Source organism: Echinops telfairi, unplaced genomic scaffold, assembly GCF_000313985.2.
Source record: "Echinops telfairi isolate 266 unplaced genomic scaffold, ASM31398v2 ScPeMD7_8;HRSCAF=38, whole genome shotgun sequence".
Classification (NCBI taxonomy): domain Eukaryota; kingdom Metazoa; phylum Chordata; class Mammalia; order Afrosoricida; family Tenrecidae; genus Echinops; species Echinops telfairi.
Genome location: NW_022103905.1, coordinates 1,388,243 through 1,407,305, shown reverse-complemented (window position 1 = coordinate 1,407,305; position 19,063 = coordinate 1,388,243). Strand labels below are relative to the sequence as shown.

Below are 19,063 nucleotides of genomic sequence, written 5' to 3'. Positions count from 1 at the left end.
GGAGCCAGTAGTACAGGGGCTGGCTGCATGGTTGTTCATTCATTCATTCATTTATTTGATTAGTTGAAAACATTCCGACTACGGAAACAGAGCCATAATCCTTCAGGAATATGCTAGGAGCTAATCCATCCGAAGGCAGTTAGGATCAGTTCCAAGTCCCAGGTTCACTAAAATGGCATTCTTGGCAGCTGCTGAGTGCAAACACTGTACTAGTGCTTTTTGTGGAGTAACCCAAACACTGTCAGTTTCAGAAACCCCCAAACATACACCCAACCTGTAGGTCCATCCTGTGGTTCTGGTAGACTGGGCATTCTCTTTACAAAGGTAAAATAATCTTTCGTCATCTTGGACAAGAAATGAATCACAGCATTAATTAGATTTTTCTCTAGTCCATACTGCAGTAATCAGTAGTGGGTAATCCCTCTTGACTCCCGGGCATCCAAAGAGCAGCAGGTCCCTGAAGGTCTGCCAGCAATACTATCTTTGTACTGGTGCAGGGGCCTGCCCTGGAGGTGGAGAAATGGAGTCTGGCTCAGCTGCTGACGGTAAGGCACAGCCTTCAGGAGCTCAGGTGGCTTTTGAACTGTACAATGAAGATTCCAAACTCAGTGGGGCTTAGTGTCCACACATTTCGAATGAGAATGGGTGCCAGCAGTGTCAGCCAAGTCCGCAGAGGGGAGAAGAAAAAGGCCAAAGTACCATATGTCACATGAAGAAAGTAGCAAGAATAAATTTGCCAGATGTACAGTAGGAGCATAAGTAGGTGAACTGGTACCGTTTTCAAGTATTTTCCTTGGTGGAGATGAGACCTGAAGTTGTGACCAAAGCACCGCTGCAGCAAGCTCCAACACAGGTAAGCCATCAAGGGGATGTTAAAAAACACCAGCTGGAAAGAGGAGCAGAGCAGAACCGTTAGCGTACCACCAAGTCATGGAGGGACTGGGTGCCGTTACTGTTATGGGTGGCTCCCAAGAATATGTTGCTTTCTCTCTTGGGGGTTAGCTCCAATTCTTTCTCCTTCGATCACTTGCTTATAACAACACTTGATTTATTCTTACAGTTTTTGTATTTTCTTTTGTCTTCTTGTTCATCTTAAAGGCAGTATCATTTCAATGATGTAGACATCTTCAACTTATAGTACACTGTCATACTAACAGTGGATACTCAATACTGTTTAAGTTGAAACCAAATTGTATACACACACACACACACACACTTTTTTTTTTTTGGTCAAAGGAGAGTAACGTCTCAGCATTTCCCCCCCTTATCTCTATATTCTTATTTGAGGCAGCATAATGAGTACTGGAATATAGATTTGGAACTTTGTGTTATAATACAAGTTTAGGTATTATACAGTTCATCCATTTATTAAACAAATATCATGTGGGCACCCATTATGTGGAATTCACTATGCTAGGCTCTTAACTATGGACACACTGGTGGGCAAATCTGAAAAGACATTCTAACAGAGAGGAAAGAGAGAAACCACCATAAGTACAGATTATGATAAATTCAATGAATGAAATATCTGGTGAAGACCTCTCTAGGGCCTGAGAGCAGGAATGAGCCAGTGGAGGGACGAACATTCCACTCAGAAGAAACAAAAAGCCCAAAGGTTGGAGAGGCCTTGGCCAATTTATCATAACACAGTGTATCAGGTGGAGGCCAAGGCAGTCTCAGGACACAGATAATGTCAGTGCTTTGCCTAAAGGATTTTAATCTGAGGAGTGAGGTGATTCAGGTCTTAAAAAAAGGATCACTCCAGATGCTTTATGCTAAACTAACAGTAAGGGAGGAAGAGTAGGTGTAAGCAGACTAGTTAGGGGTTATCACAGTAGCTTAGACAAGAAATAATCATGACGAGATGGAGAGAAGTAAATGGACTGAAGGTATATATTGGAGCTGGGCCCAATAAGGTACAGTTTGCTGATGGCCTAGACAGAGCATACAAGCGAAGGGGAAGAATTAAGGATAACCCCTAGAGAAACAGATATTTTTCTGGAAAGAACAGAGGGAGGAACAGGTTTGGGTAAGACATTTAAGGGTCTATTATTAGCGACATAATATTGAGATGCCTGTTAGACAGATAAAGGAAGATGTGAAATGACAGTCAAATATACGTAGAGGCACTTGAAATGCAGAAAGAGGTTTAGGCAGAGATTTGGGAATCATGGTCCTTGTACAATACACAAAAGTCCTGTGGATTGGGTTATGCATTGCACTGCTAACTACAAAGTCGGCAGTCCCAAGCCACCAGACCCTCCATGGGAGAAAGTGTGTGGCTTTGTACTCCTCTAAAGACTTAGTCTCAGAAATCCATAGGGGCAGTTCTATCCTGTCCTAAAGGACTGCTGTGAGTAGGAATCAATTCAATGGCAGTAAAATTTTGAATATTTATGAAAATATTCATATATGTAAACATTTACAAAGGAAAAGAGGTCTTTGGGCAAGGTTCTGGTTTCACTTGGTGTAAAGGTACTCCTGAGATCCAGTTTCCATGGGCATAATAGAAAATTAAACTGGACTTGGACCTACTATAGTGCTGCCGTGCAGATAATGTTCAGGCCGGTGGTCATGTTTCCTAAGCCAAAATCGTGCCCATTTGCCTGTCTGCCATCCTGCTGGTCCTGTTTTACTGCCCTGCTATGAGGCTTTCAACTCATTTTGAACAAGGTTTTTCATTTCATCCCAAACCTCAGATTAGTACTCAGATTCTGAAATCCATTTATAGAGATTTGCTATGGGCCAGGGTTCTTCATGTGCTGTGGTCAAGACTCTCAATCCAGATGTAAAAATAATGCATCAGTGTTTCCCAAGCAAATCAATATTTCCTAAAACATCACTGGAAAGCTCAGATCTGGTTTTTGCCCAGCACGGTTTCTACTGGTTAAATGACACACCTTTCTTTTTACTTTTTTTTTGGGGGGGGTGGGGGTGGGGGGTGGCTCTTACAGTTCTTATCACAATTCATTGTGTCAAGCACATTTGTACATATGTTACCATCATCATTTTCAAAACATTTTCTTTCTACTTGAGCCTTTGGTATCAGCTCATTTTTTTTTCCTTCCCTCCCTCCTTCATGAACCCTTGATAATTTATAAATTATTGGGGTTTTTTGTCTTATACCAATCACTGTCTCCCTTCACCCACTTTCTGTTATCCCTCCCCCTGGGAGGGGGTTATATGTCAGTCATTGTGATCGGTTTCCCCTTACTCCCCCCACCTTTCCCTACCCTCCTAGTACTGCTGTTCTCACTATGGTCCTGATGGGTTTATCTGTCCTGGATTCCCTGTGTTGCAAGCTCTATCTGTACCCATGCACATGCTCTGGTCCAGCCATATTTGATAGGTAGAATTAGGGTCATAATAGTGGGGGGGTGGAGGAAGCAATAAAGAACTAGAGTCAAGTTGTGTGTTTAGTCTGCTTGTCTCTTCCTTGTGACCCTTCTGAAAGGGGATGTCAAATTGACTACAGATGGGCTTTGCATCTGCACTCTGCCCTCCCCGTCATTCACATGGATGTGATTTGTTTTGGGTCTTTGATGCCCGATACCTGATCCCATCGACAACTCATGATCACACAGATACACCTTTCTTATGCGTCTCTTTTACTTTCCTCCCCCGTAAAGCATTTTTGTCCTTCGTTAATCATAAGCTATTTGATTACTCATAACTATCATTCATTCTAACCTAAACCCCTAACTTAATTTTCTGTCAATGAAATGCATAACAACAAAGACCTCTTTCACCTCTTACAAATTCTGCCTTCCAGAAACATCCTTTAGATGTTTACAAGAGTGGTAGAAGAAAGAGCTTAGGAAGTGCTCTTATTCAAAATAAAACACCAGTTATTAAAGATGACCCTGCCTACAAAGTAGGGAGATAATCTGTGGCACTTAAATTGGAATTTTGGGTTTAATTCAGAGTAGTAATACAACTAGTCCAACAAGACCAAGATGCTCTGCAGATGCCTTTCTGACTTCTTACCTGGAGAATTCCAACTACAAATGTTAAGCTCCCTTGTAGGAAATGTCCATCAACAAAGATCCCGAAAGAAAAGCAGCAACCCACTGTGCCTGTAATGATCTCACCAACAAACCAGGGTCCTGGAAGAAACGAGGTAAGAAAAAAGATGAAATAACGATGGCTCTAATCACATTCCCCTATGAGATGGACTTTCAGGAATAATCAAAAAGTATGAGCAGAGTCACATAAAGGCATTTTATTTGCATTAGCTTTTACTATTTTCCTTACTATTCTCTGTGCTGTACCTGATTTCCTAATGACCCAACTAATGGTTTGTTTCAGCGGAGCAGTGAGTTGCTGATATGGCTCTTCTAGCCAGGTTGTTGTGCGGGCCGATTCAATTCCCAGTGAAGGGCTATTTCCTGATGGGTGTGGGTAAGAGAAGGTAGGATAAGAAGATGCTGATAGGATTATGACTTGATTGTAAGTGATTATTAACAAAATATTAATTGTGCTTGTAAAAACTTGGAACTCAAATGTGGAGATCGGTCAATTTTGCCATCTCTCTGGATATAAAATGAGCCATCACAGAAGTAGGAAGCAGGGGTCTCACTACCATCAGAAAGAAGGACTAGATGAGTGTCTTTTGGACCCGGAGATTCCTGCACATTGAACTTCCCGATCCCGGGGCAGAAACCCAGGACACCAACAACTGGCAGCAAAGCAGTAGCAGCAGAAAGTAGAGCCAGAGCATGCGCCAGAGCAGTGTGCGCTTCCCAACAGAGAGAACAAGTGAAGCTGGTGCCTTCGAGCTGGAGGCTTGCTTTGTTGCGGGGTACCTCCAGGGTTTAACCGGTTAGCTAGGTTTGTTGAGCCACAGAGCTAGAGCTCAGTGCCTTTAGGCTGAGGCCTATGGTGGAATGGAGTGCCCTTTGGGCATTTATCAGCAATGCTAAATGAGCTTTACAATATTGCCCAAGCAGGGCAGAGGCCAGGTGGAGGATGGAGGGTAAAGGATCGGAGAATAGGACACAGAAGAGAGGAGGCTATCTTGACCAAAGAACTGTATATCCTGAATAGTAATGTTAGCTTCCCTAATATAGCCCATAATCATGAGTACACTCTGCAATTATAGAATCCAGGTGAGAACTAGAAAGTGTGTGGGAGAGACTACTGGGTGCCAGACTTGATCGAGGACTGGAGGGTGAGCTCCTGACCTCACAGGAACTGGCCCTGGGCAGCTGATGCTGACGATGCTCCCCTCAGAGCCCTTTGTGATTTCTGAGGTCAGACCCCCCTCACACCATTCTTACAGCCCCCTGCCTCCACAGTTCTCTGGACTATAAAAGCTATACCTGAACGGTAAACATGGGCGTGAATGTCCTAATTGGGGAAGGTTTTATTGCAATAGTAACTTCAATATGAAACACCAGCAGATGAGATTATCTACGAACAAGATGCCTAAAAGAGACTTGCGCTGCTTTCTACTTCCCTGGTGACAAAGTGACTCCCATCAGAACTGGGTGTAATCATTAAAAATGCAACACAAGTGCTTAGATATGCCTGAACTCACTGCTCATCTCAGTGACTTTATAAAGCTGAGTTTTTGGAGCTGCACATCACTAGATATTCCCTCACCACCCTACACACTGGGCATTGTGCTTAGTGAACGAGACGGACAGGACCACCCCCCACCTCCGACTAACCTAATCAAAGGATCATTGACAAGATCACCAGACATTCTGACAAAGGCAGTGAAGGACATACAAATTGTGAAATAGAGGATCAAACTTGAAGGTATTCTAAGAGGACTGTTCTGAAGAGGTAGCATACACCTATTATTTAACTGTCTTCTCAGCACCCACAAGTTAATTTGGTGTCAAAGGTCCTTTAAACATGTTAGGAGATAACTCTATTTCCCAAGACCATATCCCAGGAAATGGCTTGTGAGGGGTCCAAGACCCATTCATTAAACCCTCAAGAGTCCAAATAACACCACTGCCCACATGCTCCATATACCCTCTGGCAGAATTCTCAACAATTTCAGGCTTCCTAATTTACTTACCCAGCACTGTATACAGGGTCAGCAGCAACACAAAGTAGTAGAAGATGTTTATTTTGCTCAAGACATGAAGGGAAAACGAGGTCAGATTTATAAATCCTAGAGGTCCTAAACAAATAAATTTGAAAAATCCAGTGAGCACACCAATGTTGAATTTCTTTATAACATTTTCTAGAATACTTCTCTGGGCTATCCATTTAGCAAATCTCTGTTACATGGTAACTATTTATGGATGAAAGGAGCCCTTGTGGTGTAATAGCTTTTTGTTGGGCTGCTAACTAAGCTCAGTGATTCGAACCCACCATCCTGCTCTGCAGCAGTAAGATAAGGCTTATGTCTGGCTGGCTGGTTGGCTGGCTCTCTCTCTCTCTGCCATGGATTCAATGATGACTCATAATGTCCCCCTGAGACTGCTGATGGGAGTAGAAAGCCCAATCTTTCCCCCAAGGAACTGCTGGTGGTTTGAACTGCTGACCACGGCGATCACAGTAACCAACATGTAACCATGCGCTTCTTAAATTCATAGGTTAGTAGAAACCCTGGTGCGTCAACTTATTTAGCAGTGTCAAAGATGAAAAGTTCAAAGAAAGGATATACATCCAATAAAGAAATGCTACTTTATCTTCAAATAGGCTTTATAGTGCTGTGTTGAAAGGATGATTAGGTTTCTATTTTCTTTTCTTTTTGGTTACTTTGTTTCTTTGCTTTTAATTTATTGATCGTTTTATTGGGGGCTCTTATAGATATTATAATATGTTTCTATTTTCTATAGGATTTCCTATACAAGGGTATAAAATGGGACCAAAACTTTAAATACTCGTATCTACATGTATGAAAATACATCAAAAGAATACCAGGAGCTCTTTAGTCCAATCTCTGTTGTTGAGAATATGAACAGCAGAGCACATACCAATTCAACAATTTCCACAGGTACAATTCAATGACATTGATGACAGTCTTTATGTTGTGCAAAGTTTTCTAAACTGTTTTCCTCCCATTCACTTAAACTCACTGTGCCCTAAGTTTCTTACCTAATCCTTGACTTACTGTTGCCAATTTGGTCCCATATATGTAGGTCTTAACAGAGTGCATACTCAAGGTAGACATTCTTTACTAGATAAACTAAATTTTTTAGTTTTAATGAAGACCCTCTGGGGATCTTTTTGCCTTATAGTTTATAGATTATCTCAAGACAATAGCTCTAGGAGTTCATCTAGCCACCACGGTTTTAGAAAGTCTTGATTCCATGAGTATTTCTTCAGTCTAATCTGAAATATAAAGATCCAAATATCCATTTCATGTAGTGGATACAGCTCTTAATCTAGAGTTTAATTCTTACACCTATTCAAGAACAAATACCAAGCCCATTACCATCAAGCCAACTCTGACTCATAGTGATCCTATAGGTTTCTGAGACTGTCAGTGTTTACTGGAGCAGTCTCATCTTTCTCCTGCAGAGCAGCTGATGGATTTGAACTGTTGACCTTGATGTGAAAAGCCCATCACTTAACCATTCCACTGCTGGGGCCTCGCACCAATTCAAAGGGATCCCTAAAGTTCTCCAAATTAACAGGCTCCTAAAATATAGTGCCATAAAGCCCCTGCATAATAACACAGAGAAATCCACTCTGTGGCCATAAACTAAAGTACTACAGATTCAAGTCTGCCATCTATTTCACTCATCTATGTGGCTGATGATAACCCAGTCAGCCAAAGACCATGACAGGAAGCAGTGTCCTGAACACCCTATACATGAGAAATATCTAAATGTCTGGCCCCAGTGAACGACAGCCTGATGTAAGTTAAAGAAGTTCTTTGCCAACAGGCCAGCATGCTCACTTGATATCTGAAAACCCTGTTCAGTTTGGTGCCATTTCAAGCAAAGCCTGATAAGACATGGCCCTTTTCATGTCGTGTGCTATATACTTGCTATTCATTTTGGTCCCCGGTTGTTGTTGGTTTTTTTTTAAATCATTTTATTGGGGGCTCGTACAACTCTTATCAAAATCCATACATCAATTGAATCAGGCATGTTTATACATATGTTGCCTTCATTCTTTTCTAGACATTTACTTTCTTTTGAGCCCTTGGTAGCAGCTCCGCCCACCCACCCCCCATAGCCCCGATAGATTGTACATTGTTATTATTTCCATCTCTCACACAGACCGCTGTCTCCATCCCCCCATTTTTTCTGTTGTTCTCCCCCGTGTAGAAGGGTGTATGGTTATGTGTCCATCATTGCAATCGGTTCCCCCTTTCTCCAGTTCTTTTTTGTTCTGATATAATGGTTCTTAGAGTCTTAGCCCTCATATCATTTATCATAAATGTTTGTTAAAATCTTTGAACCTAATAGGCAGTGCTCCTTTAAATTCTAAGCAAGATTCACTACTTCGGGTGCACATTAGAATTAGAATAAACTGGGGGGACAAGAACTCGAGAGATTCTGATTTAATTGGCCTGAGGTACAGAAGCTTAGACAGCAACACAGGTGATTCTAAAACAGCCACGTTTGAGAAATATTGCTTGAGACCACAGGTTCCTAATATATTTGGCCTACCACCCCCTTTTCAGAAAGGAAATTACTCAGTGGCCTCCTAGCAATTAAAAACTGTTGCACTATAGCCCATAATCCAGGGTAAAGTGTCGGTGTCTGCTTTTGCTGCCCCCACAGATCATTCCAGGGTCCCCCAGGAGGCAGTGTACACCAGTGCTTCTCAGTCTCGCCTACACATTGGAATCACCTGCAAAGCTTTCAAAAAAAAAAAGTACTGATGAATGAATTCCACTCTTAAAGATTCTGAGATAGTTAGCCCAGGGTGTTGTGTAGATCACTGAGATTTTTAAAGTTCCACAAGGGAGTTAAAGGTGCAGCCAAGGTTGTTTAGAAGGAAAAAGTGACCTCAGGTAAGAAGACTTGGTCTTTTGCATCTCTCCTCTCTCTTATTAGCTAGGAGACATTGGACAAGCTACATAACTCCTCCAGGCTTTAGTTTTCCCATCCTTAAAAGGGTGACAATTAATACTTATCTCACAGGATTGGTGTTGGGATTAGGTGATAGAATGGTGGTCAAATACACTGCAAATTTTAATTAAATATGCAAATACATCAAGACGGCCATATGGTGAGTCTAGGGCCCTTTAATGTTTATGATTGGCATTATGTGCAGAAGAATATACATGGATAGCAGGGCCCCTCAAACTTTGTCATTGAAGTTTTACAAATAAATATAAGCCGGAAGATATTCAGTATTGTGTACAGAACCTATTCCGGTAACGATCTTCCATTTAACGGCTTTTGCAGTTAAATCGTTCACGTAGCCCAAAAAGGAGCTGTTCCATCAGCCCCTGACCCAGAGTGTCATATAAGTTAGGAAAATGTGACACGTAGTTACTATTATGTACATACATTAGTGTTGGGTGCTGGGGGAAACTGGAAAGGAGGAGAAAACAGAGTTCCTCCCTTGAGGAACTTACCATCTGGAGATTATCTACAGGAGAAAAAAGTATGTATACTTAAAATGGTTACATAAAGCAAGGTAATCTGGCTGGCCAAGTATAAAATTCATTTCCAGGAAGGTCCATAGGGATACAGAGATGCACGACCTCAATATGACCTAGATTGGTTGGCAAAAAAAAAATGGAGAAAGAAGGCTTGAGCTAAGCCTTAAAGGAGACTTAGCTTTAAAGTAATTTAGAAAAATAATTTAAGCCAAGGATCATAGTGTGGGGGACAACAAAGAAGCAGAAATTAGCATAATATGCATAGGAAAGAGAATAAATGTCTAGGGTTGAAGATGTGGCTATGGAGCTAAGACCATATTGTAGAGGGTCTTTAATAACTGCTAGATTAGTCTGCTTTCATTCACCGGTTCTGAGGAGCCCATGGAGGCTGTTGAGCATGGATGTGATCGTAAGGACAAGATGCCGTCTTATGGGTCAGAGGGGTAATCGCTCATGAGGAAGAGAGAATGGGCGAGAGGCATGGACGAGCAGCAGTGATTCAGTAATCCACAGAGGACACGGGATTGCCTTGGCTTTGGTGGTCCTTCAGAAGGGAAAGAATTAACATTTGAAGAAAGAGTTAACAGGCTTCACTAGATGTTGTCATTAGAGAGGGAAGACAGAGGTTACTGAAACATTTTATAGAGAATAATGACACTAAAAGAGAGAGAAACCTAAGCGGGGAGGAGGTTACAGAATGTCAGGGTTTTCTTACTAGAAAATCTAGTTGGCTTCTGGGGACACAGTGAGAGACATCAGGAGCAGATATTAAAACCTGAAAGCCATCCATAAAGTAGTCTTGGGTGAAACTCTGAAGTCGTTGGCTAAAGGAGAGAATGTTAGAAGTAAAAGTAGAGGAGTAGAGGTTGGCAGACCTCTTTTATTTGAGGCTTATGGAGAAGAGAGGACTGTAAAGGAAATACAGAAAGAAGGATTGTGGGGGGAGGTCAGATGCACAGGCATTCCCTCCCCTGAAGGCAATCAGTTGCCAGACTGCTGTCTCATCCCACCGCAGGGGTGGGCCTGCTCCCTGCCTCTGGGGACAATGGACAGGCTCCTGTAGGAGGAGTTTTCACCCTACTGATAATGGTTCCTATGGAGACCCAGAGACCAACCCCTCATTGCTGTGTAACCTATACTGCAGCTCCTCCCTGTGATGTATGTCTCTACCTGTAAATAGTGGGCTGGCTTGCCCCCAAAAGGTATATAGGTGTGAGTCAGCAATATAGATCTCTCTCTGACCTCCTTGCTGCTCACTCCCTGGTCACTCCCCTCTCTTCCCCCTCTCCCTTGTTCCCTTGCCCTCCTTCCCTTCCCCCTCTCTCCACGTGGACCACCAAGTTGGGCTGAGGTGAGCAATGCTACCATGTAATATGTCTGACTGTATTACTGTATTATTGTATTATCTCTCATGCGCTCGATGACTTTAATATAATGCTTATATATCTCAACCGTACAATTGTGCATTATTGAACCCAGAAGTAGTACTACTGAACCAGTGAGTTCAAGCAGCGGGTGGGGATGGCACCCCACTCCCCCTCGCCACTTTTAACTTAATACTACAAAGGATCAGAGAAGTAACACTGAGACACTGAGAACAGAAGTTCTTAAGAAAGAAGGAATAGTCAATGTCCCAGAAAATACAAGGAAAATGGGGTCACCTAAGGATGTGTGCAGGGAGTGAATTTGAGAACTGGGTGCTCTGTTTTCCGTTCTTCCCCCATGTAAAGCATGAAACAGTTTTAGGATCTTTATCCATAGCTGCCATTCAAATGAGTATTTTTTAAAATGTAGCCATTTACATTAAATCTGTAGGGCAAGGATCCAGAATGGCAGAGAAACTATTTTATATCACTTTACAGTATAATCCTGTTTAAATACACTTTGAAACTAGAATCTTTTCTATCGGGTTGTTATGAATCAGAATAGATTCAGTAGCAGTGAGTTTTAATCACCAAAAAAGAACCCCATTGGCACTGTCAGGTAAGTGTTAAACTGCTAAATGCAAGCCTGGCCATTCAAAACTACCAGCCACTCCACAGGAGAAAAATGAGGTCATTGACTCCCATAAAGATTTACCACCTCGTTAACAAACCCAGGGACAAGGGAACAACAAGTCATCCAAAATGAGTGGCATGGTAGGGCTTGATCAAGGGTAATATAACCGAGAGGAATTACTGAAACCCAAATGAAGGCTGAGCATGATAGTAGAACAAGAGGAAAGTGAAAGGAAACAGATGAAAGAACTAGTGGGCAAAGGGCATTTATAGAGGTCTACATACAGGCATGTACATATGTAAATATATTTATGTATGAGGACGGGGAAATAGATCTATGTGCATATATTCATAAGTTTAGTATTAAGATGGACATTGGGCCTCCACTCAAGTACTCCCTCAATGCAAGAATACTTTGTTCTATTAAACTGGCATTCCATCATGCTCACCTTCCCAACACAATCGCTGAAGACAAAGCAGGTGCATAAGCAAATGTGGTGAAGAAAGCTGATAGAGCCCAGCTATCAAAAGATATAGCGTCTGGGGACTTAAAGGCTTGAAGGTAAACAAGCAGCTATCTAGCTCAGAAGCAACAAAGCCCACATGGAAGAAGCACACCAGCTTGTGTGATCACAAGGTGCTGCAGGGATCATTTATCAGTCATCAAAGAACAAAAAATCATATCATTGAGAAAGAGGGGCAGTGAGGAGTGGCCATTCAAAGCTCATCTGTAGACAACTGAACATCCCCTTACAGAAGGGTCATGGGGAAGAGACGAGCCAGTCAGGGTGCAGTGTAGCAACAATGAAACATACAACTTTCCTATAGTTCTTAAATGTTTCCTCCCACCCACTATCATGATACCAATTGTACCTTACAAATCCGGTTAGACCAGAGAATGTACACTGGTACAGATAGGAACTAGAAACACAGGAATCCAGGACAGATGAACCCTTCTGGACCAGTGGTGAGAGTGGTGATACCGGGGAGGGTGGAGGGAAGGTGGGGTAGAAAGGGGGAACCAATTATAAGGAACTACATGTAACCCTCCCTGAGGAACGGACAAGAGAAAAGTGGGTCAAAGGACATGTTGGACCGTGTACATGACAAAATAATACTTTATAAATTATCAAGGGTTCATGAGGGAGGGGGCAACAGGGAGGGAGGGAAAAAATAAGGAGCTGATACCAAGGGCTCAAGTAGAAAGCATATGTATTGAGAATGATGAGGACAACAAATGTACAAATGTGCTTGACACAATGGATGTGTGTCTGGATTGTGATAAGAGTTGTATGAGCCCCCAATAAAATCATTTAAAAAAAGATTTACCACCTCATAGGGTTGCTATGAGTTGGAATCAACTCAATGGCTGTGAGTTTTGGGGTTCTGAATCACTGCTAATAATTTAATATTAGATAGTATTTATAGCAGTATGCTTATAAAGAGCTATTTTAATAGAAAAAAAGGCAAAATTCAATGAAAAAGTACATTATTCTTTCATATAAACATGCCTGTGAGAAGCTCCACTATTTGAAAGATCATTGAAAGCACCACTATCCAACTAAGTATCAGCTTAAATTTATTGAAGGAAAACTCACTCACTGCCATTAAGTCGATACCAACTCATAGTGACCCTGTGGGTCAAGGTGGACCCTTTCATACAGTTCCTCATGTTGTAGTGACCCCCCAACCATAAATTTATTTTCGTTGCTACTTCATCACTGTCATTTGGCTACTGTTATGGATCAGGTGACCCCTGTGAAAGGGTCGTTCAACCCCACAAAGGGGTCGCGGCCACAGGCTGAGAACTACTGCGGAAAGGCTTGACAAAACTTGTTGGCCACTGTCAAAGATGGCATGGCAAATCTTTATTTACTTCTTAGACTTCGCAAATACTTATGGAGCACTTGCTTTGTGCCAGGCACCTCTGAAACGAAGCACTGTTGTGACTATGGACAAATACTCCCCAAAGTCCCAGGCTCACAGTGAGTAAGGGACAATGGTCAAGAAGAGTGAGAAGAAATCTGGCTAAGGGAGAAGGCCTTCCTGATGCAATGGCCCTGTTTTAAAGTTCTCATTCCTCTGAGTGCGTGTATTTTAATAATGATCAATTAACCCACATTTTCTGTTGACATATTACCAGCTTATAGATGGAAAACATATCCAGGGAGTGGTAGGGGCACCACAGGAAAAGTCACTTTCTTTACAACATTTCTATTACTTGTTCCAGAGTAAAATTCAGAATTTAGATACGTGTGATTTAATTGTCAAGCTTGTACTGTATCTTTGATTATTTAAATGAATAGGTTTCAAAATTAAATTAAATTGCTACCTATAGTAAAAGGAAGTCACTTTGAGCTAGATTCTGGTTTGTCCCCCACCTTAGTTGAGCCTCATTTTGTATCCAGGAAGCAGCAAAACACTGATTTGTTTTTCTTTCAAGATAAGATACTCTGGATATAGTATACTAGTTAAAAAGATGCAGCTCTCAGACAATTTATACTAGATTTTATACAATTTCCCTTGAGTTTTTGTTTTGTTTTCGTATTGGTGAGGATGTGTTGTGCGTTCACTCTCAAGTAACGTCTTCTAAGAGGGGAGACTAACCTTTCAGCTCTGGGTGTCCTCGATACCTAAACATAATGAGGATGGCGAGCTGGATCAGCACAATGAGCACAAAAAGGACCCGGGCCTGCAGCGGGGACACACAGGAGCACAGCGTCAGTCCCGTTTCTTTAATGGCATCATGGACAAAAACGACCGTGTAAGAAAGCAATGTATGGTTAAAGGGAATCCCAGAGCTGGAGCTACCCAGGGGTGGGGCCAGGAGGGGGGAGAAATACACATACATATAGAAGTTTCCTCGGTATTGCTCTTTCAAAATGCAGATAGTTAAAACAATATTGAAACAAAGTAATCAGATTAAACCAAGTGATCAGATTTAAATAGTCCATTGCTCATGGTGCTAAGGAGGTATAATAGTTTGTTCCATTAAGTAAGGTTTTTTAAAAAGCAGGCTGCCACTGGAGATCAGAGGGGGCTCGGGGAGCAGATGAGCCAGTCAGGGTGCGATGTAACAACGATGAGAAATACAACTTTCCTCTAGTTCCTAAATGTTTCCTCCCTGCTCCCACTACCATGACTCGAATTCGACCTTGCAAGTCTGGCTAGACCAGAGGATGTACACTGGTACAGATAGGCACTGAAAATACAGGGAACCCAGGGTGGATGAGCCCTACAGGACCAGTGGTGTGAGTGGTGAAACAGGGAGGGTAAAGGGAGAACGGGTAGGAAAGAGGGAACCGATTACAAGGAACTGTGTGTGACCTCCTCCCTGGGGGACAGACAACCGAAAAGTGGGTGAAGGGAGACGTTGGACAGGGAAAGATATGACAAAATACCAATTTATAAACTATCAAGGGCTCATGAGGGAGGGGGGAGCGGGGAGGGAGGGGAAAAATGAGGACCTAATGTCGGTGGTTTAAGTGGAGAGAAAATGTTTTGAGAATGATGTACAAATGTGCTTTATACAATTGATGTGTGTATGGATTGCAATAACAGTTGTATGAGCCCCTAATAAAATGTTTAAAAGAAAAAAAAAAAGCAGGCTGCATCAGCAGTCGGCTTCCTTTTGCTCTCTATCCAGAAGCCATGTGCTCGCAGAGGAACTTGCACAGACCCCCGTCTAGATGCGCTTTCTCGAGGTGTGGAGCCCAGACCATCACTGAAATGGTCTCAAGGCTGAGAAATGCACACTGTCAGGCCCCACCCTAGACTACTCCATCAGAATCGGTATTTTAATAAAATAAAAAATAAAATAAAAAAATAAAAAACAGGTGAGTTCTATGCATCTTAAAATATATGACACCAGGTCTAGGTGACTATTAAAAATACCCCCAAAGCAAAATAAAAAAATGACAAAAATAAAAATTTGTAAAATTCTTGGACTTAATGTCCGTGAATCATGTATTTTTTAAAGCTTAATAATAAAAGAGTAAACTGCATGCATTTGTACGTCTGTAAGGGTATATGCTAAAATGACCAACTGTGGCTAATCACTGGGAGGTGAAATTAAGGAAGGTTTACATTTTCTTGACCATGTGTTTGCATTTTATGTTAAAACCCAGGTCAGGTGAGACCTGATGGAACTAGAAGATAAATTGCCATCGTTTCTCTAGAAGAGAAACTTAAGAAACAAACTTTTCATTGTGCTGTAGGTGAAGGTTTACATGAACAGACCATTAGTTCTACATGGCACGACCTACACAAATCTGGCCACTTCATCCACCCCAGTCCCCTGCCTGTACCATCACCTACCCCACTTCCTCCCAGTGGTTCCCATTTCCTTCCTCCTCTCCTAGTCCTCTGTCCTTGGTTCATTGCTGCCCTTCTGATTAATGGTTCAGTTTCAAGGTCAAATCTCAGTCTGTGCAACCCCGCAAAGACTGTCAGTCTTGACAGGGGCAGAAAGCCTCATATTGCTCCTGTGGAGCAGTTAGAGGGATCATACTACTGACGATGAAGTCTTCAGTCCAATTATGCTCCTCGGACAAAATAATGCACCCAATAAATGTCATGTTATAAACACAACTAACTGATGTGGGGGGGGGGGTGTAAAATGGTCAAAACAAATTCCTTAGTGGGACAAAATCAGATAGGAAAGAGAAGTTCAAATATATCATTTTATATTGAAAACTTTATCTATATATTGGGACCTGATGGCACAGTGGTTAAGCACTCAGTGGCTAACAAGAAAGTGGGCAGTTTAAAGTTACCAGCCACTCCACAAACCAGAGGTGGCAGCCCACAAAGACTCAAAGCTTTAGAAATGCTACACCACAGTTTTACTCTCTCCCGTAGGGTCGCTATGAGTTGGAATCAACCTGACAGCAGTGGGTTGGATTCTATACATACAAAGGGGTACCCAAAAAACCTGATGCTCATTTTTGTTTTTATTTTAATGTGAGGGGAATAGTGCATTTGCAGTTCATTCCACCAGGTCACACTGTTAATCAAGATTTCTATTTCGAGGTTATGAAAAGATTGCATAACCACGTGCAACAAAAAAGACCTGGTTTGTGGCAGATTGGGGGACTGGTTTTACCACCACAACAATGCACCTGCTCACACAGCCATCTCAGTGTGCCAGTTTTTGGCAAAAAACAGCATGCTTCTCTTGCCCCACACACCTGACATTGCTCCCTGCAACTCCTTTTTGTTTCCGTGAATGAAGAGGGACATGAAAGGACAGCAATTTGATGACGTAGAAGAGGGGAAGAAAAAAAGACGAGGGAGGTACTGTTAGCCATCCAAACAGATAAGTTTGAAAAATGTTTTCAAGAATGGAACTGCAGATTTGACAAATGTACTAAGTGTAATGGAGAGTGCTTTGAAGGTGATAAAGTTGTACAAAAAACTTAAGGGGAAAAAATTCCAGTTTTGCAGGGTGCCCCCTCCATATGAGAGAGGAAAATAAATAGTACATGAAGATAAATGCAATGGTTCTACTAAGTGGTGTGGTAGAGCAGCTTATTCCATTTTATAGTTTTCTTGCTTTTCCAAGTTACCTATAATATGTACATATTATTTATCTAAGAAGAAATGTTTTTGGCCATCCTTAAGCCAACATCAGTGCAATCTCTATAGTTCTCTCAGTTATCCGTTCAAGACATTTGGTTAGAGCCAGGTCCCCAATCACAGGTATTGCCTGGCTAGGCTCCTCCTTGTGCCTTTTAATTCCAACATAAGAAGGAACGTCAAAAAATTTGTGGGAAAAAATGGAATTAAAAGATAATGGGGAAAAAAAGATAATGGAATTATTCCAGGACTTTTTAGAATTCCCCTCATTAGTAACACAAAAGTAATTTTATTGATAAGGTTCAGCTTTCTCTTAACGTGACTATATTATTTGGGGCTTTGGCTTTACCAAATCCAATGAAAACACACATAGCATTAGGTTGAATTCACTCACCACAACATAGAAGTCAGTAAGGAGAATAAATGATGCTAGGGGCTCAAACGTGAGATGAAGGCCCTCTTCGAGAGAGAACACGTGGTGAGCAGTCTTTATTCTTCCCGCTGAATCCTACAATAGGCCCAACAGAGAAGTAACGCTCAAGGGGATTTAACTATTTATCATGTTCTAAGAGTCAGTTTCCAATAACTTTTCTCATTATATCTTAACAGTTACATATTTTTTCATTCTGTTGTTTTTATTTTAATGTGTGGTAAAATATACTTAATGTAAACTTTACCTCCTAACCATTTTTAAGTGTATAATTCAGTAGTTTCGATACATTCAAACTGTTGTATAACCATCACCATTTTATTTTTGTCCCAAACAGAAAGTGTACCCATTCATTAAATACTAACTTCCCAATTCTTGGCTTCCCTCAGCTCCTGGTAACCTCTGTTCTACTGTCTGTGTCTACGAATTTACTTGAATAGTGTCCATTTTTAGAATACACTACATGGCAGTTAGATTGTTTCATGTCAACTTGAAGTGTAGGGTGGAGCCAACCTGTTCAGCCTGATGATGCCTCCTTGGAGATGTGTCCTTTAGCCGGGAGAACTAGGGGCCTCCTTCTCTCTCCCTCCCCCTTCCCCTTCTTGCTTCCTGGGACTCTGCCACTGACCGTGAGAGCTGTCAGAACCCCGCCTTGTTTCCACCGACCTTGGCACCACAGGCCACTACATCCACCGGCCTATGATCTTCCTGCATTCTACATCATTGCAAGTCACTGAATGAGTCTGAAGAGGCACATATGGGCTAATATCAGATTCAGGGACTTGAGTTGGACTGAGCTGGGATGCTTTCATGATATATAATTATTTCTTGATATGAAGCTCTTTCTTATACATATTAGTGTCAATGGATTTGTTTCTCTAGTCCAGGGGTCCTCAAACTTTTTAAACAGGGGGCCAGATCACTGTCCCTCAGACCGTTGGAGGGCTGGACTACAGTTTTTTAAAAAACTATAAACAAATTCCTAAGCACGCTGCACATATCTTATTTTGAAGTAAAAAACCAAATGGGACAAAAACACCCAGTGGGCTGGATAAATGTCCTCAGCGGGCCGCATGTGGCCCGCAGGCAAGAATTTCAGGACCCCTCCTCTAGTCAATCTGGTCAAAAACACGCTAGATACGATGTATTAATTTTTAAACATTAAACTTAGTTTATTCTTACCAATTGACTGGAAAACTCCTAATTCAGAGTTCAATGTAAATATAGCCTTATCATTTACACAGCAAATTGAAAATTACAATCTTACCTTGACAAATACTTCTATGCTGTGTGTCCCATTATTGTAGTTTCTGGGATTCCATTTTAGTATGAAAATAGGGCCAGACAAATGAACAGCTTCCCCTACGTGAACTCCATCAATCTTGACTGTGACAGAAGTAATAGAGGATGAGGAAAAGGCCAAGACTCTAAAACAAAAGCATGAAAATACGTGATTTAGAGGACAGTTTTTTGTTTTGTTTTTTTAAATCATTTTATTGGGGGCTCATACAACTCTTATCACAATCCATA

The 19,063-nt window shown here is 41.7% G+C and overlaps 1 protein-coding gene across 1 annotated transcript in view; it reads right to left on the bottom strand.

Annotated features, from left to right (window-relative positions):
• Positions 1–34: 34 nt before the first annotated feature.
• TMEM62 (transmembrane protein 62) overlaps positions 35–19,063 on the bottom strand; it is a gene marked incomplete at its 5' end in the record, with an annotated part of 49,836 nt that continues 30,807 nt past the window's right edge. Inside the window, 6 exons of the mRNA XM_045286457.1 lie at positions 35–886; positions 3,988–4,106; positions 6,032–6,136; positions 14,134–14,218; positions 17,498–17,611; positions 18,801–18,960. Of these exons, the coding sequence (XP_045142392.1) occupies positions 560–886; positions 3,988–4,106; positions 6,032–6,136; positions 14,134–14,218; positions 17,498–17,611; positions 18,801–18,960 (910 nt within the window). The remainder of the gene's footprint in view (positions 887–3,987; positions 4,107–6,031; positions 6,137–14,133; positions 14,219–17,497; positions 17,612–18,800; positions 18,961–19,063) is intronic.